The sequence below is a fragment of the Jaculus jaculus genome, chromosome 2 (genome assembly GCF_020740685.1).
Source record: "Jaculus jaculus isolate mJacJac1 chromosome 2, mJacJac1.mat.Y.cur, whole genome shotgun sequence".
Lineage (NCBI taxonomy): Eukaryota > Metazoa > Chordata > Mammalia > Rodentia > Dipodidae > Jaculus > Jaculus jaculus.
In genome coordinates this window covers 110,899,609-110,927,480 of record NC_059103.1, presented here as the reverse complement: position 1 = coordinate 110,927,480, position 27,872 = coordinate 110,899,609, and the positions used below count along the sequence as shown (strand labels likewise).

Here is a 27,872-nt window from a genome sequence, read left to right as displayed (position 1 = left end):
TAGTAAAAGGAGAAGAATTCCACTCCAAAGGCATAGTAGGCATCTTGAAAAAAATCATAGAAGAAAACTTCCCCCAAATAGGGAAAGAGGTGGCAATGCAGATACAGGAAGCCTTTAGAACCCCAGCCAGACAAAACCTGGAAAGAACCTCTCCTCACCATATTATAATCAAACTACCAAACACACATACCAAAGAAAAAATATTGAAAGAAGTTAGAGAGAAAAATCAATTTACCTACAAAGGCAAGCCCATCAGGATTATAGCAGATTATTCAACACAAACTTTAAAAGCCAGAAGGGCTTGGAGTGATGTATCCCAAGTTCTGGAAGATAACAACTGTCAACCAAGGTTACTTTATCCTGCAAAGCTATCCATTCAAATAGACAGAGAAATAAGGACATTCCATGACAAAAGCAGGTTAAAGGAGTATTTGAAGACAAAACCAGCTCTACAGAAAATACTTGATAGGATCCTCCATGTTGAAGAAAAGGGAAAGCACACATATAGGAACCTAGAAAAAACAAGCAATACTCAAATACTAGTTAACACAAGAGAGCAAAGGAAGAACCGGAACCACACACACAAAAAAATGGCAAATATAAATAACACCTTTCAATAATATCTCTTAATATCAACGGCCTCAATGCCCCAACCAAAAGACATAGGTTTGCAGACTGGGTTAAAAAGCAGGATCCTACAATTTGTTGTCTCCAAGAAACTCACCTTTCTATGAAGGATGGACATTATCTTAGGGTGAAAGATTGGAAAAAGGTGTTTCAAGCAAATGCGCCAGCTATATATCTGATAGAGGGTTAATATCTAGGATATACAAAGAACTCAAAAAGTTAAATAATAAGGAATCAAACAAGCCAATCAAAAGATGGGCTATGGAGCTTAATAGAGCATTCTCAAAGGAAGAAATACGAATGGCATATAAGCATCTAAAAAGATGTTCTACGTCACTAGTCATCAGGGAAATGCAGACTAAAACTACATTGAGATTCCATCTCACTCCTGTCAGATTGTCAACCATCATGAAAACAAATGATCATAAATGCTGGTGGGGATGTGGAAGAAGAAGATCCCTTCTACACTGCTGGTGGGAATGCAATCTGGTCCAGCCATTGTGGAAATCAGTGTGGAGGTTCCTAAAACAGCTAAAGATTGATCTTCCATATGACCCAGCTATAGCACTCCTAGGCATATATCCTAAGGACTCATCTCATTTCCTTAGAAGGACATGCTCAACCATGTTGATTGTTGCTCAATTTATAATAGCTGGGAAATGGAACCAGCCTAGATGTCCCTCAACTGATGAAGATGTGGCACATTTATACAATGGAGTTCTACTCAGTGGTAAAGAAAAATGAAGTTATGAAATTTGCAGAAAAATGGATGGATCTGGAAAGGATTATCCTAAGTGAGGTAACCCAGGCCCAGAAAGCCAAGCGTCACATGTTCTCTCTCATATGTGGATCCTAGCTACAGATGACTGGGCTTCTGCGTGAGAAGGAAAATACTTAGTAGCAGAGGCCAGTAAGTTACAAAGGAGATATAAAGGGAAGAGAAAGGAAGGGAAGAGGGTACTTAATAGGTTGGTATTGTATATACGTAAGTACAATGATTGAGATGGGGAGGTAATATGATGAAGAATGTAATTTCAAAGGGGAAAGTGCTGGTGGGGGAGGTATTACCATGGGATATTTTTTATAATTATGGAATATGTTAATAAAAACTGTGAAAATAAAAAAAAGTAAAAAAAAAAAAAAAGAACATGCACAAAAGTAGGATGCTGCAGCCAACTTTGATTGCCAATGAAGTTCACTCTACATTCTTCCCTCATCCAGCCTCTCTTGAAAGTTTGTAGGAGTTCATCAAGAAATCACAGGTATAGGCAGATTCAGATTCAAACTCTTAATGAAAAATATTGATTTATCTTTAGGTCAAAATAGCAGAGAAGTAGAATACAAGCCAATCTTAATTGCAGAATAAAGTAATTTCACTTCATGGGAGAGATGAAATGAGTTCTTAATGGGATATACTCATAAGGTAATTAAACAAAAAAGAAGGCAAAAAGATGAAAGACAGTTTGAAGCCTAGCACCTTTATTTTTGCATTCAAACTTCTTGAGGATAGAAAGTTAAATTATGTGCTAATGGTGACACAGGGGCATGGGCTCTGTGCGCATAGTAAGGTGGAGGAAGACAGAGGAGGAGCATTGTTTTGTGGACTCATGACATCCTTTAATCATTTTCATCTATGTTTTTATTTCATTTCTTTTAGGAAGATTATAGTTTTTATGACAGAGAGAAAAAAAAAAAAGGTCGGCCCCCTGGTGGGCATATGTAGTATTGCATGTTCGCGTAATTGTGTATAGCTATATGTGGAGGATTGGAACAGGAGTTATTAGGCTTCGCAGGCAAGCACCTTAACCGCTAAGCCATCTCCCGACCCAGAACCCCTCCCTTCTTTGAGAGAGAGAGAGAGAGAGAGAGAGGGAGAGGGAGAGGGAGGGGGAGGGGGAGGGGGAGGCGGAGGGGGAGGCGGAGGGGGGGAGGCGGAGGGGGAGGCGGAGGGGGGAGGGGGAGGGGGGGGGGGAGGGGGAGGCAGGGGGGAGGCGGAGGCAGGGGGGGGGAGGGGGAGGGGGAGGGGGAGGGGGAGGGGAGGGGAGGGGAGGGGAGGGGAGGGGAGGGGAGAGGAGAGGAGAGGAGAGGAGAGGAGAGGAGAGAGCGCGTGAGCGCGTGCGCACATGCGCGAGAGAGGTTAACTTTATATCCCCTCTCCCTGGACCCACTTTCCCTCAGTGGGGGTTATTGGTATTCAGTATGGGGTAACCAAGTCCTCAAACTCTGTGTAAGGAAGTACGTTTCAGGAAATTTCTACCCTCCCTGCAGCTGTTACGATCTTCTCACCCCCTCTTCCGCAATGTTTCCTGAGCCTTGATGTGTCTTTAGCAGTCTGATTCAGCACTAAGTTTTCTGAAACCTCTTTTGATTAACTGAGATGTGTTTTTCATTAACTGAGGTGTCTGTTGCTGTTTACCTGGAGTTGGTCGTCAAGGTAGCAGTGGGAATGATACTGTTTCATCTGCAAATATCTCCTGGGCCCCGGTGGTTGTGGTATAGGTAACATATCTCCCGGAAAGGCATACTGGTGGATTTGGGTCAGCCCATTGTTCTCTGCTATCTGTACCATAAAACAGAATCTCTGTCCAAAGGTCAGAGCAGCTTTGATTTGGAGGGATATGCATATGATTTGAGTGACTTCTTGATGGGTGTACCTACTTTACTCATCCAGAGAATGCTGGTTACTTCTCTCTGGGGCCTATGAGTTCCTGGTCATGGAGTTCTGACTTGTTTCCCAGGACCAGGCATAAGTTCTCTCCCACTCACATCCAGTCAGAGGCCAGCTGGTTATCCACAAAGATTGCTTGCCCCTGTTAAACACTCCTCGCCCAGGGGTAGGTTGCGCAGCTTGCATGATCCCAAGTTTATTCATGCTATTGGTTACCTTTATTCCCCAGCAGTTCCCATAGCACTTTCCTGCCCCATGAGGGTCTGTTAGGAGAGGGATGAGCTTCCTTCAGTTCCGATCTGGTCTCTCTGTACCCTGTGACAGTGGCCTGTAGTTTTCTTGGCAATCGGGTCTTACCTTTTAGCTCTGGAGGTTAACCAAGTGCTTTGGCAATGGCCGGAGTTGTTTTGAGGACCACTTAGACCTCCCTGAACAACATGTTAATGTTGGGGGTAACCCAATTCTGATCCTGATGTTCACCAGCCAGAGCCTATGGCTTTAGGATTAAGCTTTCTCCACCTACTACTGGCTACTTCTTTCTAGACCATCTACCCCCCTTTATATGGGGGTTGTATCTTATATGATGGTATCTAGGAGGAAGGCTTCTATTGTATTGGTTGCTTTTGTCTTTAGTTTTGTGTAATTCCATTTCCCACTCTCCCTTTCGATAACCCTCCCTTCTGGCCTAGCCTCCCTACCTGACCCTTATCTTCTCTCCCTCTACTAGTTTGTCAGGAGTCTCCTCTTCTTCTCCCTCCCTAGTTCCACTTTCTCCTAGACTCATTCCAGTTCTATGCCCTTATTTCTCATGCTAACTCCCATTTATATTTAGCTCCAGCTCTGCTCTTTAGCTCTATCTTGTTTTTAAAAATTAAATTATTTTTAAGCCGGGTGTGGTGGCGCACGCCTTTAATCCCAGCACTCGGGAGGCAGAGGTAGGAGGATTGCCGTGAGCTCAAGGCTAACCTGAGACTACAGAGTTAATTCCAGGTCTGCCTGGACCAGAGTGAGACCCTACCTCGAAAAACCAAAAAAAAAAAAAAAAAAAAAATTTAAATTATTTTTATAATTCATTAATGGGTTATGACTCATAGTTTGGAGATCTCAGAACTTTATTTTCCTTTGCCTTGTTCTTTCTGTTAATACTTTGAAGGGAACTTTCTTTTCAATGACATCCAAAAAATTTTCCCATTTGTTTTGTTTAAATCTTGCACACCTAATTAAAGGCGATGTGGTCCTGGTTAACTTTGCTTACTTTGTTGTACAATAGCACAAGCCAAAGATGGTAGCTTGGTTCTTCTCATGGACTTAAGTCATTTGAGTTCCTCTTTCTTCTCTTCAATCACTTTATTACTGACCACATCCCTGTGAGGGGGCAGAGAGACCCTTTAAACTTGAAGCCTGTCATTTTCTGAACTGATGAGTGGTTTGTTGTTTGAGGAGACTCCAAGGCCATGACTATAAGAGGCAAATGTAGGCAAATTACCCACTGATTTACATCTTTGAGTGGGTGTGTTGTGTGGAAGAAGTGGTGGAGTTGAGCTTTGTATGATTTACCCTGGCGACACTCCATGTGACAGGGTGAGCTTGTGTGGCCTGGCATTGCTAACTCACCTCCTGGTGGATGCCATGATGCTCCTGGGACCACCTGCATGATCAAGGCATCATCTTCCTCCGCTAGCGTTATAGGAAGGCTTCAGTTTCCTGGCCCACAGGGTATTACTTCTTGAGCCAAGACATGCCATGGTCTGTTAGTGTGGGTGTCAACTTCTAATAGTTAATGAAAATTGATTTAGTTTTCTGGGTCAGGTTGTCATGCACATTGTCTTACTGAGCCCTCATATCAGCCCTGTGTCGATGATGCTATTGTATCATTCTATGTTAGCATCATAACTCATGGCCCTTTGAGGATCTTTCCAGATCTGGGCTAGCTTGGGATGGCTGGCAGGTGGCTTTTGGTTAGTAGACTCTTACAAGGGTAGGGGAAGGTTCAATTAGAAAAAAAATAATGACAAAGGAAGTTGTAGAAATGAAGTACATGCACACACAAACACACACATGCGCGCGCGCACACACACACACACTAGTTTTAGTGTCCACACCAAGCCTGTCTTATTTTCTTCTGTTTTTGCAATTTGATCATATTAGCTCTGTCATTCTATGTTTCAGGCAACATTATAACAATTTAAAATTTTAGAGTATTCTGTGCTTGGCTTTTCTCCTTTCAAAAAGATGATTGAACTGTTATCTGAGCTTATTTTGTAATCACAGGCAGACTCAACTTTCAAGTAGAAGATACTTCATTTCTTCTCCAGCAAAAGCTGGAAGCCATGCTCTGTAGTTATCTTCATGTTGCTGGGATAAAACACCCACCCCAAAGTAGCTGATGGGAGCGAAGGGTTTACTTTGGCTTATAGTCTCAAGTGGAAGCTTCAGCATGGCAGGAACGAATGCTAGAGCAGAGGCTGGACATTACTCTCTGACATAGCAACTGGCAGAAACCCCACCCCCGCACACATCAGATTAGGGCATAAAATGCATTTCCTACTGTAACGAATACATATGGGGTTCTGGAGTGCTTCTTGGAACTCCAAGCCCTGAGTTCATATTTGCAAATTAGCCAAAGAATTAGCAGTTCCAGACTAGAGAAAACGATTTTTAAAATACCACATTTTATTCAGATATCACAGGGATGTGGGGAAAGGAAAAAGCTGAGGACCGAGGAAGGGAAGGCAAAGCCAGGAGAAGCAAAATACACCACATGATCCAGGAGCCCACGCAAAGGAACCTGGACCTTAGATAAACAAACGTGTGCTTCCAAAGAGATTGAAAGCAAAAACAGTAATAAAAGTGTCCCTTCCAAGGGTGGGAAGGATAATCTTAACTGGCACAGAAACCCAGGCTAGTTGTCTCGTACAGTTCCGGGACTGTGGAGAATAAGAAGACCCTTCTCCGTGACCCCACAAAAGATACATGGTAGAGCCACACATGCATCAGGTCTCCCAGCGGGTAGGCCTGGGCTCAGAGGAGGAATCTCCCCACACTTGGGCAGGGAGCACACTCAAGAGATCTGATTGGGTGAGATGGGCCAACGTTGAGTCCTACAACTGAAGCAGGCAGGGTGAGCTGAGGTAGAAGAGGCCACCTAGGATAGGCGTGGCAAAGGTTTGTCTTAAGGTCATCCTAAGATCCCCGCCTTAAGTGCCATGCTGCCTAGCCAGATCTGTCTACTGTGGAACCCCACATTGCTGTGACCTATGAATTTTCAAAAAGAAGTTGGAAAATACTAGGGTGACCTGAAGTTCCCAGAAAGTGCTGCATCTACCACAGATTAAGTCTGAAAGGACTGATAGATCTCCTGGAGACATAGAATGCTACAAATGAAGCAAATCACCTCCGGCTACCGGTACTCCTCAACAGCCATTATTGACTACCTCTGAGTCTGACCTAACATCCACATGGCTAGCAGCTAATCAGGTGTCTGGAATATAGTAGCAGACCACCAGCTTACACCAACCCAAGGGCAAGAAGGTCATCAGATAGCATCTAAGTCCTGTGGTGGAGAGTTCTCTGGTTTGCTGTAACCTGCCTACCTGATGGTCATCCAATGTATTTGAAAAGGGCCTTGATTTATGACTTTCTTCTGTTTTGTCCCTATAAATCCTTCGTGAAATTGTTAACACATTGGAACATGAAATTGGGGTAACTTAAATCTGTGTTCCCAGGCCATGGTCACTAATATTTGGATCCAGAATAAACTAACTCTTATCCCCCTTTGAGGTGAGAGCTGTGTCTTTTGTGTCAATGCTACTATTCATGTTTCTATCTTTATCTTATTTTTCTGCTTTTTTGCTGTTTCACCGCTTTACTTTGTGTATAGGAAGTTGATAATAAAATCTCATTTCCTGGTCTTGGAAAAAGTTTGAAAACTGAAAGTCTTCTAATTCCTGCATTAAACCTGATTCAATATTTCTATTTAGATAATATGTTATGTTAATGCCATTTGAAATTAGTGAGAAAATGCCTGAGATTAACATATTTTCTTTTAATGTCTTCTCCGTTAAAGCTGACAGAGTCCTGGATGTTTTCAAGATAAGAAGCAGAATGACTGTGGCTAACAGTGCATATAAGTAGCAACATTAATAAGTTGACAAAATATAAGTATAATATGTATATACATATATATATAAAGTACAAATATAAATATAAATAAGTCAAAAAGATAATATAAGCTATGCAAAGCCTGTCAAATAGCAGGTAATCAGCACACATACCAGTGATGGGACTGGGAATGTGACTCAGTGGTAGAACACTTGCCCAGCCTGTGTAAGGCACTGGGTTCAATGCCTAATGCTAAAGGGGAAAAATTATATGTGTAAGGCTAAAAAATACCAATCATGATTCACAGAATGAATTTTCTTTATAAGCATGGGCAAAAAACCTTTAAAGCTTAAATTCTGTATTTCACGTAGACAATCACAATCCCCCCTCATATATTTGCTGACTAAATGAAGGGTGGCTAAGTGTAGTGTAACTAACTGTGCTCAAATAGTTCTTTCCTAGTAGCTGCTCAGATTAGGAGAAGGTTATCTTGTGACAGGTCTATCTAAACCCATCTGTTTTCGAGTGCCACCCTGTTTGCTGCTCCACCTTGACCAGAGAGGTAGTAAGATGTGACAGCTGGACATTCCCTTCATCCCTGTGAGGCTTTCTTTAGCTATGTGACTATCATTTCTGAAGAGAAAAATCACACAATGACACCTGTAAGCAGTCTTATATGTGACAGAAAACAATTCCTAGATTGAGCAAGTGAAAATACATACTATACTTAAATGTGAATGATTTCTAGTTGTTTGTACTTATGAACATTGAGATAAAAGAAAAAAATTGCATAAAACATATTTATACTAATATGGTTGTTTATGCAAAATGAATTATAAATACTAAATCACATAACTTTTCCTTTAATTATGTTTCCCTGGTGCTTTGGCTCCCTTACAGTTACTTGTTTTGCAGAATTCGTTTACCAAATGTCTTGAAGTTACAGTCTGTGCTTCAGTTGCAGTTCAACATATTTTTCACAGTGGTTACATCCAATTCTTTTGTCCAATGAACATGCATTAACGAAAAATAGCACTCATATTAGCATTAACACTGGATACAAATCTGCATGAAGTTAACAGTTCTCAGACTCATTCTTCAAGCTAGGCTTGTCGAAGTAGACAGTACCACATTTCATGGTATAGCTTGCTCTACGATTCTTCAGGACTGTATTACATTTCTTGATTAATGGTTTTAAAATGTGCTCATTGACAAGAACATTGCTATGAATGTTACTTCTTTTTTCTTCTTCCAACACATGATGATTCTATGCTAGAGGAAGGATTAGTAGCATCTGTAGCAGTTATCTTCTCACTGCTGGAACAAAACGCCCGACCAGAACAAGCATATGGGATGAAAGGATTTATTTCAGGCTTACAGTTTCAAAGGAGGAGCTTCATTGTGGCTGAGAAAGGCTTGGCAGATGGTTCAGAACTTCACATGTCTTCAGGAGAGAGAGAGAGAGAGAGAGAGAGAGAGAGAGAGAGAGAGAGAGAGAGAGAGAGAGCGAGCGCAAGCTAGCTCTCAATAACAACAACAACCAGAGTGTTATGATAATGATCCTCCATGCTTGCCCTCAATGACACATCTTCTCCATCAAGGATCCACCTCCCCAAGGCTCCTCTAAGTGGGAACTAAGCGGGAAGTTTAATCTCAAGCTCTTGAGGCTACAAGGGACATTTTACATTCAAACCATCACATCATCCATATGAAAGACAAATTTCTGAAAGCATGAAACTATTCCACAATACAGAGCAAGTGCTGTGGTGATTATCTACTCCAAGTAGGAATTTGTTTTCCTTTATAAGTCATGTTGTTCAGTAACAACAGACTTGGCACTTAGATATATTTTTTTTCTATAGTTCTTTGACAGTCTTTTTCAAAGATTGAAGTACTTCAAGAAATATCTCTGAGTCTATTGTTAAAGATATTGGCAAACATGATCAAGAAATAAGTAAGCCTCACTGAAGAGCTTCTTAGAAAAGTAAAAAATATTTAGCAGACCTTCCTCCAAATTAATGCATGACTCAAATCCTTCAAATGAATGGAGGAATCTCTCAAATGTCTTTGTCTAAGATAGCCAATTGGATTTTGAATACAATAACATGGAAGACTGAGGAAAGATAACAAAATCACAAAAACATGTCCAAGGCTCACGTTGGACAGTATAAATACTAAAGCAGGAGAACATCTTCATAGTAGCGCATTCAATGCTAATACAAAAACATATTAGATGCTATCAGAATATGACAAGAATATGACACCTTCCTTTCATGTTTTGCTTTAACTTTGAGTGAATATTGTCTGCACTTTCACACAAATATCCACAAACATTTGTATTGACATTTGTGCCACCAAAAGTACTTTTTCTTCTCATGAATTCCTAACTTAAAAATAAAGCCTCTGTAATATGCTTTTATTTCTCAGCAGTAACCAAGAAAGATCTTATCCATGTAGTTCGGTGAGCATCTTTCTTTACCCGAAAGTCACATAAGCTAAGGGAACGTGGTTTCCACAGTACACTTGCTTACACTCTCAGCTGTGTCACCATGGCATGAAGACGTAGTGGCAAGTGATGTTGGATGAGATCTGAGACACTAAATAGAGCTGTCACGTTTTACAAACCATCCTAGTACATTTGATTCTCACCCTTGATACTTGTTAGTTTTTGGCATGTAGGTGTACTGTGTATATGTGTATATATGCATGTTAATATATGTGTAGATGTGTTCACATGTGTGGCTATATGTATGTGGAAGCCAGAGGACAACCTTGGGTGTTATCCTCAAGAATTCCATCCACTTCTTTTTTTTTTAAATATTTTTTTGTTCATTTTTTATTTATTTATTTGAGAGTGACAGACACAGGGAGAAAGACAGATAGAGGGAGAGAGAGAGGATGGGCACGCCAGGGCTTCCAGCCACTGCAAAGGATCTCCAGATGCATGCGCCCCCTTGTGCATCTGGCTTACGTGGGACCTGGGGAATCGAGCCTTGAACCAGGGTCCTTAGGCTTTACAGGCAAGCGCTTAACCGCTAAGCCATCTCTCCAGCCCCACCATCCACTTCTTTTTGAGGCAGTGTCTGTCATTGGCTCATTATCAACTGGGCTAGACTAGCTGGCCAGTGACTTTCAGGGTTTTTTCTGTCTCCTCCTTCCTTAGCACTGGGATTACAAGTATGTGCCACCACTCTAAATATTTACATGGATACTGGACATCAGACTTAGATCCTCATGCTTGCAAGGCAAGCACTTTACTGACTGGGCTGTCTACTAGTGATTTGATCATTATTTTTAAGCTAGAAAATGCTTCTGGTTGAGGACATGCAATCATCAAAGTGAAGTATGTAGAGAATATTGCTATAGCCTGAATGTTTATGTCCTCCATTCCACACAAATTCATATGTGAAAATCCAATGTCAATGTGATAAATAGTATTGAGAAATGGCACCTTTAGGAAGTAATTAGGGCATAAACATTGTCGTCTGTGATATTAGTGCCTTTTTAAAAGAGGCTCAAAGAACCTTGGCCTTCCCTTTGCCATATAAGGATATTATATGAATACATCATCACCTTTGAAGTTACACAACTGGCCAGCAAAGCAAGATGTGCCCTGTAAAGTAATAGTGGCATGTCTGTTATGGGGATAACTAACTGCTTTCTGATTGGATTTGAGGTATTTTATATAGGAGGAAATTCATACCTTATACTGAAAATCTAGTTAAAGCCTGTGGCTGGAATGGTCAGGGCTTAGGAGAGAGGTGCTATTATTATTTGGTTAACTAGATATAGTATGCCCACAAATTTCCATCTAAATAGTTATGTTTATGCCCAAATATTAAAGCTGCTACCACTTTGAGTTGCACAAGTTTTTCTTTTCAGATGGTGGTTACCACTGGAGTGACTCAAAACTCATTAAAGTGCTGAAAAGAAGTGACATCTGAGTGTTCAGAATTAAATGAGATGAGGAGGAGGTGGCAGAAAAAAGTAAGACCCAAATGATGGGGAAGAGTGCTTTGGAATGCTGTTTTGCTGTCACCATCTACACAAAACCATTATAATGTGAGAGGGAAAGGACATCAAAATAGAAGAGAGACTAGTGGGAAAGAAGCATGGGTTCAGTGGAGGGGGGGAGGAGAGGATTGACAAAGGAGTGTGGTGGGAGGAGATTATGATCAAGGTACATTGTGTGTATGTGTGGAGGTTGTCAATAAAAAGTTAAAAAATAGGGCTGGAGAGATGGCTTAGCAGTTAAGCGCTTGCCTGTGAAGCCTAAGGACCCTGGTTTGAGGCTCAATTCCCTAGGACCCACATAAGCCAGATGCACAAGGGAGCACATGCATCTGGAGTTCATTTGCAGTGGCTGGAGGCCCTGGCATACCCATTCTCTCTTTCTCTCTCTCTCTCTGTCGCTCTCAAATAAATAAATAAATAAAAATGGTTTGAAAAGACACAATTGAGGAGGAAATAAGCCCCCAATGCATGTTAAATCCACCTATGAATTAGTCTTGAACTTTCCAACTTGTAGACCTGTAGGCAAACCTTGCTGTTGTTCATAAGCCATGTAGCTTACGGTATTTTGTTTTAGCAGTCTGAATGGACTAAGGCAACAATTTCTTCTAGGATAGCTTTGTCTTCTTCAGCAGATATGTTCTTAATTTTTTAAACATATTTTTGATACTAGTTGTAGAAATCATGTGTCTTATATTTAATTATTATGTGTATTTTATATCTCACTTCATACAATTTATAAAGTAAATAGTCAGTATCTATACAAAGAGATTCAGAAAAGGACCTTTTCATTATTTAATAAGTATTTACTGCTCTGAAAACGTATCATAAAATTTACACTTATGTTTTAGCACTTTTAGGTGAAAATATATGCAAATGAAAATAGATGAAGAGCAAGCCTACTGGAACCGAAAGGAATGAGTTTGTGTGTCGCACACAAGTCACAACTCATAGCTAATCACAAGTGGGGGCTGCATTGTTGGAAACTGCACACTTGTGATCTATCAATAACTTGAACTCAGTATTTTATGTAAGAAAGGTGACCTTCCCATTGTCTGTGAGGTGGATCTGCACTTAGAAAGCACAGTCTTTCCAAATTACTGTGTTTAGGAAGTCTGGTGTCCAGGAACTGGGAGATTTTCAGACGTGGGAGTGCTCAGGGGTGGATGGGCTTACAGATGGTCAGCTGGTTGTTGGAGTAAGGGACTTTCTGACTGGCTGCCGTCTAGCAGTGAGGGTTGTCATGACTCACTGACTTAAAATCCTGGACCACTGACTTGCTATTTTCAGAAACAGTTACTGAACCCAGTCTGCTGCTGTCTGGATAATTTTCAGGGCGTGGGTATGGGTTGGATATCACTAATTAATGAGGTTTCATTCTTCGTGACCTGAGACTTTAGCCAAAGAACACTCTTCTTTCTTTGAATACGAAAAACAAGTATTTTAATTCTTAGTCTTCTCTTTTTAGTTTTCCCTCAGCCAAACCTGCAAGATGAACTGGAAGAGCTTGCCCAGATTCTAATTTGTTGAGGTGTGATTTTCAGTTAGCTTTGCCACTGAGGAGATTTAAGCACCAATTACCATGGCAGGCAGAGCCAACTTTCTGTACTAATTGAAGAAAGCTGAGTGCAGAATGCCTGGGGCATCTTGAGAAAGTCACTGTAGGACACGTGCAGTCCCAGCTCTCTCTGTGCCACGTGTGCCTGAGCCCGTTTCCTGGCAGGCCACGTCTTGTGTGCACAGGATGCTAAGGAGCCCTGTTCCCTGTCACACCCCAGGCTGTGGTTTTGTGCCTCTCGCATCACAGCAGAGAAGAGTTCTGGGGGTCCTTCTCTTGTTGTTCCTCTCCTTCTGCGAAGTAGGGTCTCTTCCTCAACCCAGCTTGAGGTGGGCCTTTTCTCTGGGGCTGCTGGTGCTACTCTTCCTTTAGTTTTGATATTTGTCTCAGCTACTGTAGTTTTTGGTTTTGTTTTCTGAGGTAGGGTCCCACTCTAGCACAGGCTGAGCTGGAGTTCACTATTGATTCTCAGGGTGGCTTCAAACTCTCACGGTAATCTCCTCCCGAGTGCAGAGATTAAGGGTTTGCACCAGCACACCCAGCTAAATTTTTAATTTTTTATTTATTTACTAGAGACAGAGGGAGAGAAAGAGAGAAAGAGAGAAAGGGCATGCCAGTGCCTCTAGCTATTGCAAACAAACTCCAGATGCATGCACCACCTTATGCATCTGGTTTACCTGAGACCTGGAGAATCGAACCTGAGTCCTTAGGGCTTCTCAGTCAAGTGTCTTCACGGTTAAGCAATCTCTCCAGTCCATCAACTACTGTTTGTCCACATTTAAGAAAACAAGAAGGCAGAGAGTTCCAAGTCAAGGTAATAGAATAGCCACTAAGTTAAGAGTTAAATTACAAACACTTGCTTTTAAAAATAGAGTAATCATCCTAATTAAGGATGTTTGCTAACTAATTAGTTACTAAAGTGATCTAGATTTCTGAGTGTAAACCTTACATTTTAGTTAATTGCTTGGTTTCCAAAATAAATTGGCATTTATGTTTGCCTTTGGCAATCCTCTATTAAAGCCTTAGTTTTACCTTCTCAATTTGCAAGTTCTGAAATGGGTCTGGCAAAAATAGGTTAAGTTCTTTTTCATATTGCAGTTTTATTGAGGAGTAAGTACACACACTTAAGGCGCACAACGAGAGAAGTCTGACATGTCTGTGCACAAAACCATCCCTACAATGAAGACAAGGAGAAACATCCATCCAACTTTCCTTGTGGTTCTTTTAAATCCTTATCTCCCCCTCCATTCCCACCCTACTACTTGACACCAAGCAAACACTGATTTGTGTTCCATCACTATAGACAGATAAGTGTAGTAGGCGGGACTTTGCAAAGCCCCTCCCCACACCACTGGTCCTCAGCTTTGTCCCCTTTGAGCATGTGTAGACTTTGTAAATATCATGAGGTAACCTTTCCAAGACTATGTCTATTATGTAACAAAAGGAATTTGGTAGATGTAATTAAGTTTTAGGTAAAGCATTATTTGGGTGAGCCAGTCTACCAAATGAACCGTCTCTATTAAAAATTGTTTTTGCTTTTCCAATTCCATTGCAATTGAAGTTTGGAATCAATTTGCACATTTCTTTATAGAATCTAAAAACCATTGTATTGGACCTGTAGATCCAAAACTTGGGGTGACATGACTGTCAGGGGGGCTCACCTCCAGGGGATTCGTGGAAGGGAAGGGGGTGAGCTTGGCTGGAAGAAGGCCTGTGGAGCAGACATTGCAAAGCAGAGTGAGTACTTTATCTAGTCACAGTGTGCTTACATGGGGTGTGTGCATGCAGAGGACAATGACTGCATCATCATACGGGGTGCTGGATCATGGTTATAGTATAACATAATAAAAGCTTCAGCCATCTTGTATGCTCAGCTGAAAGTCAAGCCTATTATAAGTATATGGCCCTACACTGACTTCTTCACAATATTTAGTGTTTCAATTCATTATTGTGGTGTACCTCCCCATCTATTTAAGTAGTCTTAATTTTTTCTCAGAAGTATTTGTTGTTTTTCAACATGTAACTCTTCAACATTATCCTTATATATTTTACTTGTTGGAATTATAAATGTATTACTTCTTTTAAGATTTTGGAGTACTCATTGCTAGAATATAGTGGCAAGTTGTTTTTTTTTTCTTATTGATATTATATTCAGAAAACTTGTTAAGATCACTTACTATTTCTACTGACTTATATATTCCAGTGGATTTTCTATGCAGATAACCCTAATGTCAGCAAGCACAGACAGCTGTACTTCTGGCTTTCCAAGATGAACACCATGTGCACTGATAGTATAGTGATGAGTCGTGCTGGATGAATGCCTTGATTTCTTGTCATGCCTCAAAACGTGGAGAATAATGTTGACTTAAAGGGGTTAGAAGCACATACCCTTATCTTGCTCCTAACCTTAGGGGAGCACATCCAATATCTTAGCATCCAGTGTAATGCTGGGTAGCCTTTATCAGATTAATGAAATTCTCTTTTCTTAGTTGGGAGTTTTATTTATTTATTTTCTGAGACAAAGCCTTTTTTTTCTTTTAAAGCCCAGACTATTCTTGAGCTCATGAACCTCCTGCCTTTGCCTCCTGAGTATTAGGACTATAGGCATGTACTACTACCTTGGACATTGTCTACTTACTCTTTTTAAATATTTTTATTTATTTAAGAGTGAGAGACACAGAGAAAGAGGCAGAGACTGCGAGTATGGGCCCACCAGACACTGTAAGAGAACTCCAGACACACGTGCCACCTTGTGTACCTGGCTTTACATGGGTACTGGGGAATTGAACTAAGGCCACTAGGTTTTGCAAGCAAGTACCTTTAACCACTGAGCAATCTCTCCAGACCCAATAAATATGTAGCCCAGGTTGGCCTCGTATTCCTAATCCTCCTGCTTCTGCCTCTTCAGCAATTTCCTACCAGCATGAGCCACCACAAGCAGCTATTTTCCTTCTTTCTTTCTCTTTTTTTTTTTTTTTTTTTTTTTTTGAGGTAGGGTCTCACTCTAGTTCAGGCTGGCCTGAAATTCACTATGTAGTCTCAGGGTGGCCTTGAACTCATGGTGATCCTTCTACCTCTGCTTCCTGAGCACAGGGATTCAGAAATCAATTTTGGATTCTTTGAAAAGTTTTTCTGAGACTAATGAGATTATACAATTTATTTATTTATTTTTTTATTTATGAGATGGGTGCACCAGGGCTTCTAGCCACTGCAAAGAAACTCCAGACATATGCACTGCCTGGTACATCTAGCTTTATGTGGTTACTGAGGAATCAAACCTAGATCCTTAGGCTTTGTAGGCAAGTGCCTTAACTGCTGCGCCATCTCTCCAGTCCCAGGATTACATCATCTTTTGTTTTAGTTCATTGATATAGTGGCTGACTTATTAAATGTTAAACTCATCTGACACTCAATAATCAATTTCACTTGCTCATCAAGAATTATATTTTTGGGCTGGAGAGATGGCTTAGCGGTTAAGCGCTTGCCTGTGAAGCCTAAGAACCCTGGTTCGAGGCTCGATTCCCCAGGACCCACGTTAGCCAGATGCCCAAGGAGGCACATGGGTCTGGAGTATGTTTGCAGTGGCTAGAGGCCCTGGAGTGCCCATTCTCTCTCACTTTCTCTCTGCCTCTTTCTCTGTCTGTCACTTTCAAATAAATAAATAAACATAAAACAAAAAAAGGACTATATTTTTATATGTCATTGAAGTTAACTTACTAAAATTTTTGTTTAAAATTTTGAGATGTGTGATTATGATGGCTATAGGTTAGTAGTAGTATCATTTTGATATGTGTTGGTTTTGGTTATCAGGGTAATGTGACTGTCATCAAATGATGGTATCTTGTCCTTTTCACGTTTCTGGAACAGCTCAAGTAGAACTGGTATACAATGTCTCCCTGAAATGTGTCACAGATTCATGAGGGGAACTATTTGGTCCCAATGTTTTCTTCGTGGGAAGGTTTAACATTATAAATGTTATGCCACTGATAGATATGGGGCAGTACATATCATTTATATGTTTTTTCTGATAAGCTATGTTCCTTTAAGGCATCATTCTATTTCATGTATATTTAACTAGCATACATTCCATTATTATAGTTTCAAGCTGTTTATAGCATGTATGTACAGTCTATTCTCATGCCATCGCTCTCATTCTTGATAATGCTGACTTGAATATTCTCTTTTCTTTCCTTGAATTGTCTATCTTGGAAAGTATTCCACAAACTCTGGAATAAACTTGTTCTTCCAGTGTCGAAGGAAGCATTCTGTTAATGTCAAATAAAGTCAAGTTTATTGGCACTTCTGTTTACATCTTGTAGATCTACACTGATTTTCTACCAGTTGTTGAAAAATGGCTGTTAAAAACTCTAATTGTAACATTTTTTATCCTTTTCACTACATGCATACATATGTATTTATTTTATTTCTCCCTGTTTAAAAGTTTGGAGATATCGGCAATGGAATGTAGTAAAGTATTGGGGGAATTTACATATGTTATACCCTCCAATATTATACAAATATATAGAGATATTACTGAAAATTCCTAAGCAAATACACATAAAGAAAGATTGTCAAGTTTTGAGCTCACAAGCAAGAGAAATGGTTTAGGGAATCACCTACAATATTGTGCACCAACAAGGTCCAAGGGAATAGCAAATTCAGGCACACATTTATTTTCGGGAAGAAATATATGATCCTGAGAGATGACTCAAAGCTGAGTGTGTTGTCTGTGGGCACATTTTCACTTTTGATGCCTTATAGTAAGTTCGTTATTTGAACAACTATTTCTAAAGTGTAGTTTGAAAGTAAATTGATAGAACTGTATACTTTATGTCACTGTTAAATTAGATACAAAAAGTTCCATGGAGTTATTGTTTATATATATATATTTTTAAAGATTCCCTTAAGCAATGTCAAGACTATTGCACGGGGACAATCTTCTGAATTACAGCACAGAACTTTAATATGTACCTCAGGAATGATAGGGGTCTTAAATAGGCAGTCATGTTTACTAAGGAAACCTAGAGTTTTCTTAGATTGCCAACCTTAGTAAGACAAGAAATGTCAGGGTGACAGAGTTTAAGTGGCTCTTTTCAGATATATCACACTGATTCTCTATATTTAAGATGCAAAACAGCCTTCCAGGAGCTAGTTAATTAAGTGAAAGCAAAGCTAGCCCTTTTGGAACCAAACAGTTCAGTGAGCAAATACGTATCAGTGAGCAGGGGAGTGGGGAGTTATTATGAGCTTCATAGGCACAGTGACACTTCATAACCCCATATCAGGGATCCTGAACAGTGATTGGTTGAGAAAATTATCAAACTGAGTTTAAATTTCGCCAAGTACAAAATTGTCATGCAGGAGCATAGGACAGTGTGCAGCTCTCAGTCTTCAAAGAGAAGGATAAGAAAATCTGGATTTTCAAAGTTCCTTTGAAGGCTTTTAAGGTAAGATGGAACATTCTCTTTACTCAGGAGAGCCAACTGCTTCCTCTAATTTCACAGACAAAGACAACTTGATTTTAAGGCGTGAATAAGCTTTCTTTGATTAGATTTTCTCTCCCTTTGGCTTTTCATTTCTAGAGCTTATGTTAAAGATAATGGATTAGATACTCAGGGCTGCTAACATCATCTGATAAGATATTGCATCACTGCAGAGAGCTTTTTGCTTCATAGCCTGCATGTAACTCAAGTATCATTGCTTATCAGTAAAACAAAACCAAAGATGAAACAAATATTCTAAGCCCCCAATCTTAACAACAAAATCAATGATAAGAATATTATATGAATAATTCACTAGTGCTCCACTGTATTGATTTTTGGATCCAGGAAACAACACATATTTTTAAGACCCTTAAATGTAGTCAAGGGCATTTCTTAGCCTCAACATTGTAATGTAAAATGTGATGGAACTGAATAAAAACAGAATTGATCTCTTCCTCTTTAACAGAGTAATGACAATAAAATTAAAATATAGATTCTGGGCTGGAGAGATGGCTTAGAGGTTAAGGCACTTTGCCTGCAAAGCCAAAGGACCTCGGTTTGATTCCCCAGGACTCATGTAAGCCAGATGCACAAGATGGTTCATGTGTCTGGAGTTCTTTTGCAGTGGCTGGAGGCCCTGATTTCCCTGTCTTTTTCAGATAAATAAATAAATCAAAAAACATTGATTCTCCCAAGTCTGAAATTGGATTTGGGAATTTGACTTAACCATTATTTTGCATTTGTCTCAGTCCATCTAGCCCACACAATTACAGCTGTGTGAGACAAGGCTGATGCCTGCTGCCAGGGCTCCAGACCTGCCAGTATTGGGTCTGTAGCTGCTTTGTTGACTGACATGAACAGGTGACTCTCAGTTTGTATTTAATATCTTGGTCAAAGTAAAATCAACGTTTGCCCTGGGAAATTAATTTTCTGACACTCGGTGTGAGGGTTCTGAAAGCCAGTTGAGACACCTCTACTTAGGGGAAGGTGGGCAGAGATCTTGATTTATGTCACAGCAATTTTCTGTTTCAAATATCATGATAGGTTTAGAAAAAAGGAAAACAGATGACTGAACAATGATAAAAACTGAGATGGGTATTTAATAATTATGTAGTTACTTTGACTAGATTGTGATTTAAAAAATAGATAACTCAAACTTTAAAAGTCCACCTCAGGCCTTAATTATGCTTTGCATCTCACTGTTTTCTCATTGACTTATCCACACTAACTGCTACTCGCTGATCCCACTTCACCTGAGACAATGGATGAGACAATGGGGAGGAGGTTTCTTAGTTCTAAAGCCTGTGCTGCAGGCTGATGATGTGTTGGCATTGCCATAGCAATCCTTCAGGCTGTTTACATGCTTGCAGAAAGAGGAAAAGGCGTGTCATAGCTATGCAGTGCGGAGGAGGGAGAGATGAAGAGGTCAGGTGGCTGGACTGCAGCTTAGAAATGAGACCCACTCGGGTGGGTCAGTACACAGGGGTCTTCCCTGTCACAGTGGATACTGGCTTTCTGCAGAGTCACGATCAATTCTGGGATTTCACGGGGTGGTGGAGCCTTCGCTTGCTCAACAGCTGGTCTTTACCCCCTCTGCCTAGAGTTCTGCATTATACATGTTCTGAGGGATGCCAGCCTCTTCTTATCAGCAGCATTTCTGACAGCGCCCTAGATGCTCTTGGCTTTCTTGAACAGCTATCAGGGTTAAGAACCTTTTTTGTTTCAGAGGCTGTGAAAAGTGGGCCCTTCTCCTGTGAATCAGTACTAATAATTCTTATGACACATTTTACTGAGTTTTATTTTTATTTTTACTATTAGCACTGATTCAGTTAAAGCTACTTTATGACATTTAACATTATAATATTGTGAGAGGGGGAGTATGAGAAAGAGAGAGAGGAAAAAAGAGAAAGAGAGAGAGAACATGGGTGCACAGGGGCATGTGTAGGGGATGCATGTGCATGTGTGTAGACCAGAGGATATCTTTTTCTGAGACAGGATCTCTCACTGGTCTGGGACTTGTCAAGTAGGCTTAGAATTACTTACCAGTGAACCTCAATATGTTTCTACCTCCGCAGTGCTGAGATTAGAAGCATGTACCACCAAACCCAGCTTCTGTTGTTTAACGAGGGTTCTGGGTTTGAACTGAAGTCTTTGTGTTTGCAAGACGAACACTTTACTAACTGAGCTAGCTCCTCAGTCTCAGAGCATTATAATCTTTAAATCCAGTGGAAGGTCACAAAACAAGAGAAAATATTCTTTCCTTGATAGAAAATGCCAACATTTAGTAAATAGGGACCTAAAATTTTGGATTCACATAGATTTTACAGTCTATTCCAATGCATCAAAAAATAAGTATTATAGTCTTTGTGACTTTGCATTGAAATGTGAGCGTAAGAGCACACCCAATCCCACATCTCAGTCGCCATCACTTAGCAGGAGTCTGCAAGGTGCCTGGAACTGTGCGGGCATTACTTACACTCATCAGCACTTCTTCACACAGCGTCTCTTCTGTGCTGTGCATTGGAGATGGTGATAACCAAGACACTCTCCTGGGTCACAGGAGCTTTTTTCAGGACCCAGGGATAAGCAAACACCAAGTAATTTCAAAACAGTGTAATGTGTTGTTAGTGAGTTGTGCAGAGGCTTCAGGGTATACAAAGGAGAGACAAGCATTCCCTTTGAAATGGAGTCAAAGAGGCTGCACAGAAATACTTCCGGTAACTCTTGGGGTACTCTGAGGTGTGGTATTATTATTATTAATTATTATCATTGCTACAGATGGAGAAAACAAAGAACCGATAAAACTCCCTGATGTGCTCAAGCTTATACAGGCAATAGCAAAGGAAGAATTTAAAGGCAGATTCAGACCCCTGCATCCAAAACATATATGCTTTCTTCTAGCTTAGACCTGTCATCTTGGTCATCCTTCCCTCTTATAGTCAGGAAGAAGAGAGCCCAACTCTGTTGATGTGGGGAGTACAAGTACTTCATCTTTCAGCCACAATCTTTGCAGAATTAAGTGAACACTTGATTAAAGCCACTAAACACACACACACACACACACACACACACACACACACACACACACACAGAGAGAGAGAGAGAGAGAGAGAGAGAGAGAGAGAGAGAGAGAATTACTGCCATTAATGACAGCAGGACAAAGTCATGCTCCTCTACACCTCCATGGCTGGTGCCTGTATTGGCATAAGCAGAAAAAGTCGGAACACACATCAGTGCTAAGTGCTAAGGGTCCTGTCATGTCTCCATAAGCACACCAGATTTATTCTGGCACCATGGAAATATTCTCATGTTGGATACATACTGCTTGCTCTGAAAAAGGGCAAATGTTACAGACCAAAATAATGTTACTGTGTATATTGTCTTTCTTTTTATAAATAATTTTGTGCCATTCCTTTTTTCCTAAACAGCCATTAATCATTATTCCTGATAAAATGAAGATAATTATATACATTTGCATTTGGGCAGTTGCTTGGGCAATTCCAGTAAGTATGTCTTCCACTTCAAGCCTCTTTACTTCACCATTCTTGTAACCTGACACTGAAATGTGCATAGTACCTTAAGGTTTTACACATAAGTTTGTCCAGACATTTAGACTTACATTTAAGACTTTACAAGAGAACTTCTGGGGGCCCTACAAGCACAAATAGTTGATCCAATTCATGCTCTCTTTCTTCCAGCTGCAATTCATGTCTTATCAGAGGATTATTATTTTGTTATATTTTATTTTATACTTTTAAGCTCCTGTGGTCCAGTAGAATGTCTTGGTTGTCATCATTTTCCAATTCAAAATATAAAAATGTAATGTAAAATATAATAAGTTCAAATATGTAATAAACATAAACTTAAAACATATAATAAACTTTATTCACATTAATTTACTTTCAATACCCAGAAGCCATGGAGGCTTTGCCTATCTTTGCTTCATGACATGTGAATTCCACTTTAAAAGCAACAGAGAATATGTTGTTTAGGATATTTTAAAGAAGGAATAATAGGCAAAAGTAATATTTTTTAATATATGAAAAAATCAATGTTTCCCTCAAGAGTTATTACTTATTTGTATGTTCACCATAGAAAATTTGGAACTATGAGTAAACACACAAAATGACACTGGAAAATTAACCCATTTTTATTTTTAATTTTATTTATTTATTTGAGAAAGAGAGGGAGAGAGAGAGAGAGGAGAGAGGGAGAGAGAGAGAAAGAGGCAGATAGTGAGAGTGAGAATGGTGTGCCAGGGCCTCCAGCTGCTGCAAATGATCTCCAGATGCATGCGCCACCTTGTGCTTCTGGATGACATGGGTCTTGGGGAATCAAACCCGAGTCCTCTGGCTTTGTAGGCAAGTTCCTTAACTGCTAAGTCATCTCTCCAGCCCCCATTTTTAATTTTATAGTCAGCCTCTATGTTTATTTTCATATGCTTTCATAACACCCAACAGTTTGGTATTTCTATAGTTGGGAACTTTCCCAAGTGTTTCAAGCTCACCCTTATGGAGTTCTGAAGTGCTTTATTATATGGCTTTGCTTCTATGTTGGCTCTGCTCACATTCACTACTGTCTTAGAAATTTGGACCTGGAATCATACCTGATAGTATGCTACTATCAACACCAGGGGTTTATTTGATTGTCTTTAACAAGGGGTAGTCTACACTTGGCTTGATAATGCTTCACTAAGATTAAAAAGCATCCATTTCCTCAGTATGAAATTCTACATAAACCCTGGGCCAAACTGCTTTTCTTTCCTACATGATTAGTTTATGCTTTGACCTTTGTATTATATCTTTTCTTCTTCACTGAATGGGGGTGTGTTTGTTCACACACAAACTGTAATCTACACAGAATAAGATTCTGTATAACAAACAATAATTTTTTAACCTTGGCAGGTTCCTCAAATCAAACCAGTGGAGAGATATGCTGTTGAAAAATCTGAAAATTTAACTTATTTAGCAAATGCAAGAGCACAGGTATAAGACATATATATTTCCTTTTATTGTATATTTTCAAACTGTCTGTACTCTATTACTTTTCCCAAAACTTTCACAATATTTTCAGTTTTCTTTCCTTCTAGATGATACTCACATTGCTCTTGAATTGTGTCTCTTTTCCAGAATGAGTTGAATATCACTACTAAAGAATGGAGTCACCCACCAAACGAAACTGAAATAGGAAGGCAACTATATATCAAAGATAGTTACAAAGGAGAAGGGAATGTTTCTGAGTGGGTAGAAATAGGAGGGAAGAATTATTCTACACAGTCTAATTTAGCAAATGAGGAGGGGGATATTGAGAATGAAAATGGGGACACAAGAGATCCAGAAACGTATGGTCTTGATACAATTCATGAAAAAGAAGATAATGGCACAGCAAATGGTACCAAACGGCAAGGGCTCGTCTCTGAAAATGTTGGAGAAGCAAGTGAGAGTCATGTAAATGGACATGGTTGTCACAATACAATAAACAAGGATTCTGGAGATAAAAATCAGAATACGAATGACACTGTTTTACAAGAAAATGATCCTCAAGTAGTAGGAAATAATAATAGTACCAACAATGAGGATGAAATAAATGGGAATAAGGGTGACACAGGTGAAAGAGCCCCTGAGAAAGGAGAGAAAAATGGGCATAGGGAGACTGAGGTAACTCCAAGCGCTGGGGACAACACTGGCTGGGATAACTCAGATGGAAGTCCTAGTGGAAATGGAGCAGATGAGGATGAAGACAAGGGCTCTGGTGATGATGAAGGTGGAGAAGCAGGGAATGGAAAGGAAGGCAGTGATAACAGCAAGGGTCAAGAAGGCCGGGAGGGCCAGTCTCATGAGAAAAAAGACAATTATGGAGGTCAAAATTCAGTTAGTAATGAAGATAATGACTCTGAAGACAAAGAAGGTCCCCATAACAACAATGGTGGAGATTGCACCTCTAGCAGTGAGGAGAGTTGTGGCAGTGTTGCAGGTGGCAATGGCAGTCACATAATAGAGGAAACCCAGAAGACCACCACCAGACACAGTAATGCTGCAGACAGTGGAATTGCCAAGCAGTCACAACCAAGTCCTACTGGAAAGAGCCAAGATAAGGTTCGTTTTGAATTCAATTTCTTTCAAAGGTCATTTAAATTTTCCTCTGATAGTAGTACAAAAAGAACCATGATAAGCCTCTAGTGATTATTTCACCTATATTGCTTAAGTATTTAATGAGAAAGACAGAGTCCTTATAGACTTTGATATAGAACAATCTAGAAAAACATCAGAAAGTTCTGAAAAATTGGTCACAATACTAGAAAAGTCATGCTGAACAATGCCTTCATCATGTAATGGTTTTAATAATATTTTTGTTAGCGTTTATTAATCATAGAAATTAGTGAGTTTCATTGTGACCATTTCATCATATAACTTTACAAAAGTTTCTCTGAGGTAGAGATGTGTGTGGATTATTAAAGAACATAAACACTATAGTACTTTCAAGCATTGCACAAAGCACGTCCTAACAAATTACTCTTTGTACTGGCAGCTGAAGTTCTGTTCCTATGGCTATTTTCCTCAAACAATTCCCTTCAGACCATTGGAATCTTAGAGCAAATATTCACTAACCAACCATTCTTCTGTCCTTTGTTCCACAGAGAATAGAAATTGATGGTCTCAGCAATGTCAACAAAGGTAATATCACCAAAGGAGCTGGGAAACTCAGTGAGGGCAAATCGAGCCATGGGCAACATGGAATAGTCACAGGCAGGGGAAATGTCAAAATACAAGGTGAGGCAGGTAACCAACCAGGGCCTGGCCAGAAATCAGAGCCTGGAAGTAAAGTGGGACACAGCAAAACTGGCAGTGGTAGCAATAGTGATAGATATGACAGTTATGACTTTGATGATGAATCTATGCAAGGAGATGACCCAAATAGCAGTGACGAGTCTAATGGAAGTGATGATACTAATTCAGAAGGTGACAATGATAGCAGCAGCCGAGGAGATTCTACTTACAACTCTGATGAATCAAAAGATAATGGTGATGGAAGTGACTCAGATGGAGAGGATGATGACAGTGATAACACTTCAGACACTGATGATAGTGACAGCAATGGCAATGGCAACAGTGAGAGTGATGACCAGGATGAGTCAGAAAGCAGTGACAATGATGTTAGCAATGACAGTGACAGTAAACAAGATAGCAGTGAGAGCAGTGACAGCAGCGACAGTAGTGAGAGCAGCGATAGCAGTGACAGCAGTGACAGTAGTGACAGCAGTGACAGCAGTGATAGCAGTGACAGCAGTGACAGTAGTGACAGTAGTGACAGCAGTGATAGCAGTGACAGCAGTGACAGCAGCAACAGCAGTGATAGCAGTGACAGCAGTGATAGCAGTAACAGCAGTGACAGCAGTGACAGCAGTGATAGCAGTGACAGCAGTGACAGCAGTGACAGCAGCGACAGCAGCGACAGCAGTGACAGCAGTGATAGTAGTGACAGCAACGATAGTAGTGACAGCAGCAACAGCAGTGACAGCAGTGACAGCAGTGATAGTAGTGACAGCAGCAACAGCAGTGACAGCAGTGACAGCAGTGACAGCAGTGATAGCAGCGACAGCAGTGATAGCAGTGACAGTAGTGACAGCAGTGATAGCAGTGACAGCAGTGACAGCAGTGATAGTAGTGACAGCAGTGATAGCAGTGACAGCAGTGACAGCAGTGACAGCAGTGATAGTAGTGACAGCAATGACAGCAGTGACAGCAGTGACAGCAGTGATAGTAGTGACAGCAGTGATAGCAGTGACAGCAGTGATAGTAGTGACAGCAGTGATAGTAGTGATAGTAGTGACAGCAGTGATAGCAGTGACAGCAGTGATAGTAGCAACAGCAGCGATAGTAGCGATAGCAGTGACAGCAGTGACAGTGGTGACAGCAGTGACAGCAGTGACAGCAGTGACAGCAGCAACAGCAGTGACAGCAGTGACAGCAGTGATAGCAGCGACAGCAGTGACAGTAGTGACAGCAGTGACAGCAGTGATAGCAGTGACAGCAGCGATAGCAGTGACAGCAGTGATAGCAGTGACAGCAGCGATAGTAGTGACAGTGGTGACAGCAGTGACAGCAGTGATAGCAGTGACAGCAGTGATAGCAGTGACAGCAGTGACAGTAGTGACAGCAGTGACAGCAGTGACAGCAGTGATAGCAGTGACAGCAGTGACAGCAGTGACAGTAGTGACAGCAGTGATAGCAGTGACAGCAGTGATAGCAGCGACAGCAGCAATAGTAGTGACAGCAGTGACAGTAGTGACAGCAGTGACAGCAGTGATAGCAGTGACAGCAGTGACAGCAGTGACAGCAGTGATAGTAGTGACAGTGGTGACAGCAGTGACAGCAGTGATAGCAGTGACAGCAGTGACAGTAGTGACAGCAGTGATAGCAGTGACAGCAGTGACAGTGGTGACAGCAGTGACAGCAGTGACAGTGGTGACAGCAAAGATAGTGAAAGTGGGGAGAGCACATCTGACAGCAGTGATGAGAGTGACAGCCAGAGCAAATCTGGAAATGGTCACAATGGAAGTGAGAGTGACAGTGACAGTGAAAGTGAAGGTAGTGACAGTAACCATTCAACCAGTGATGACTAGATCAAAGACAATCCCATGAGATTCTTTATGTGAAAGTCTGGTAATTGAAAGGAAATAATGATTCCTAACAAAACAAAAAGGGAGCAAAATAAACAGAAGACTGATGTAACCATTCACAGAGATCACAGGGGACTCAAGTCATGTGGTTAGATTTGGGACCAAGTCCCAATTCAGAGAAAATCTGAATGCATGACTTTTGGTATGTGCATGATAAGAAATATTCACTTCCTAAAAATATTTTGTTTAAGACATAATTATAAAAGTGTAATTCTTTACTACTTTACACAAAACCTGGAGTAATCACTTACTACATAACTTCAGTTTAAATGCCAGGTACTTTAGAGAATATAGCAAATCAACTCACCCTATAAGCAAGGTTCAGCCTGGCCTTCATCCTACGGTGGTCATATATCCCAGAGAGATGGCCTTACTGTGGAGTGAAGACCCCGCTCTGTAACATCCAACTTGGCTCCTGATTCATTTACTTGTATGGAAGAAATGCATTTTAACAATGAGCAAAACAGTCCAGCAGCTATTAGCCTATCTAAACCAAAGAATAATCTTTATGATGATCAAATATTTATAAATGATAAATTATGAATAATGCTAGTCAGAATAGTTCTAAGATGGTTTTAACAAAATCTAATACATTATATTAGATTTCTGCAAACCACTAAGAATGTAATACAAAGTCCCTAAGGCTATTACCATGCTTAGAACAGTGTCTTGTTTCCAGTAGTTACTGTCCAAACATCAAGTAAATGAAGCGTCCTGATGGACCTTGGAGGTTGAATCCAACAT

The 27,872-nt window shown here is 40.4% G+C and overlaps 1 protein-coding gene across 1 annotated transcript; it reads left to right on the top strand.

Moving 5' to 3' along the window:
* The first annotated feature begins 21,900 nt into the window (after positions 1 to 21,900).
* LOC101604184 (dentin sialophosphoprotein) lies at positions 21,901 to 27,071 on the top strand. The gene is made up of 5 exons (XM_045142559.1): positions 21,901 to 21,951; positions 23,353 to 23,433; positions 23,578 to 24,543; positions 25,086 to 25,579; positions 25,781 to 27,071. Exons 1-5 carry the CDS (start codon positions 21,901 to 21,903, stop codon positions 27,069 to 27,071), a joined length of 2,883 nt encoding a protein of 960 aa, XP_044998494.1.
* Positions 27,072 to 27,872: the final 801 nt, after the last annotated feature.

Excerpts from the sequence above, each read along its gene's own strand:
- LOC101604184 (XM_045142559.1), top strand. The coding sequence starts at position 21,901 with ATGAAGATAATTATATACATTTGCATTTGGGCAGTTGCTTGGGCAATT. Across the intron at positions 23,434-23,577 it reads TAGCAAATGCAAGAGCACAG|AATGAGTTGAATATCACTAC; the intron begins GTATAAGACATA and ends TCTCTTTTCCAG. Across the intron at positions 25,580-25,780 it reads GAGAGTGATGACCAGGATGA|TGACAGCAGCAACAGCAGTG; the intron begins GTCAGAAAGCAG and ends CAGTGACAGCAG.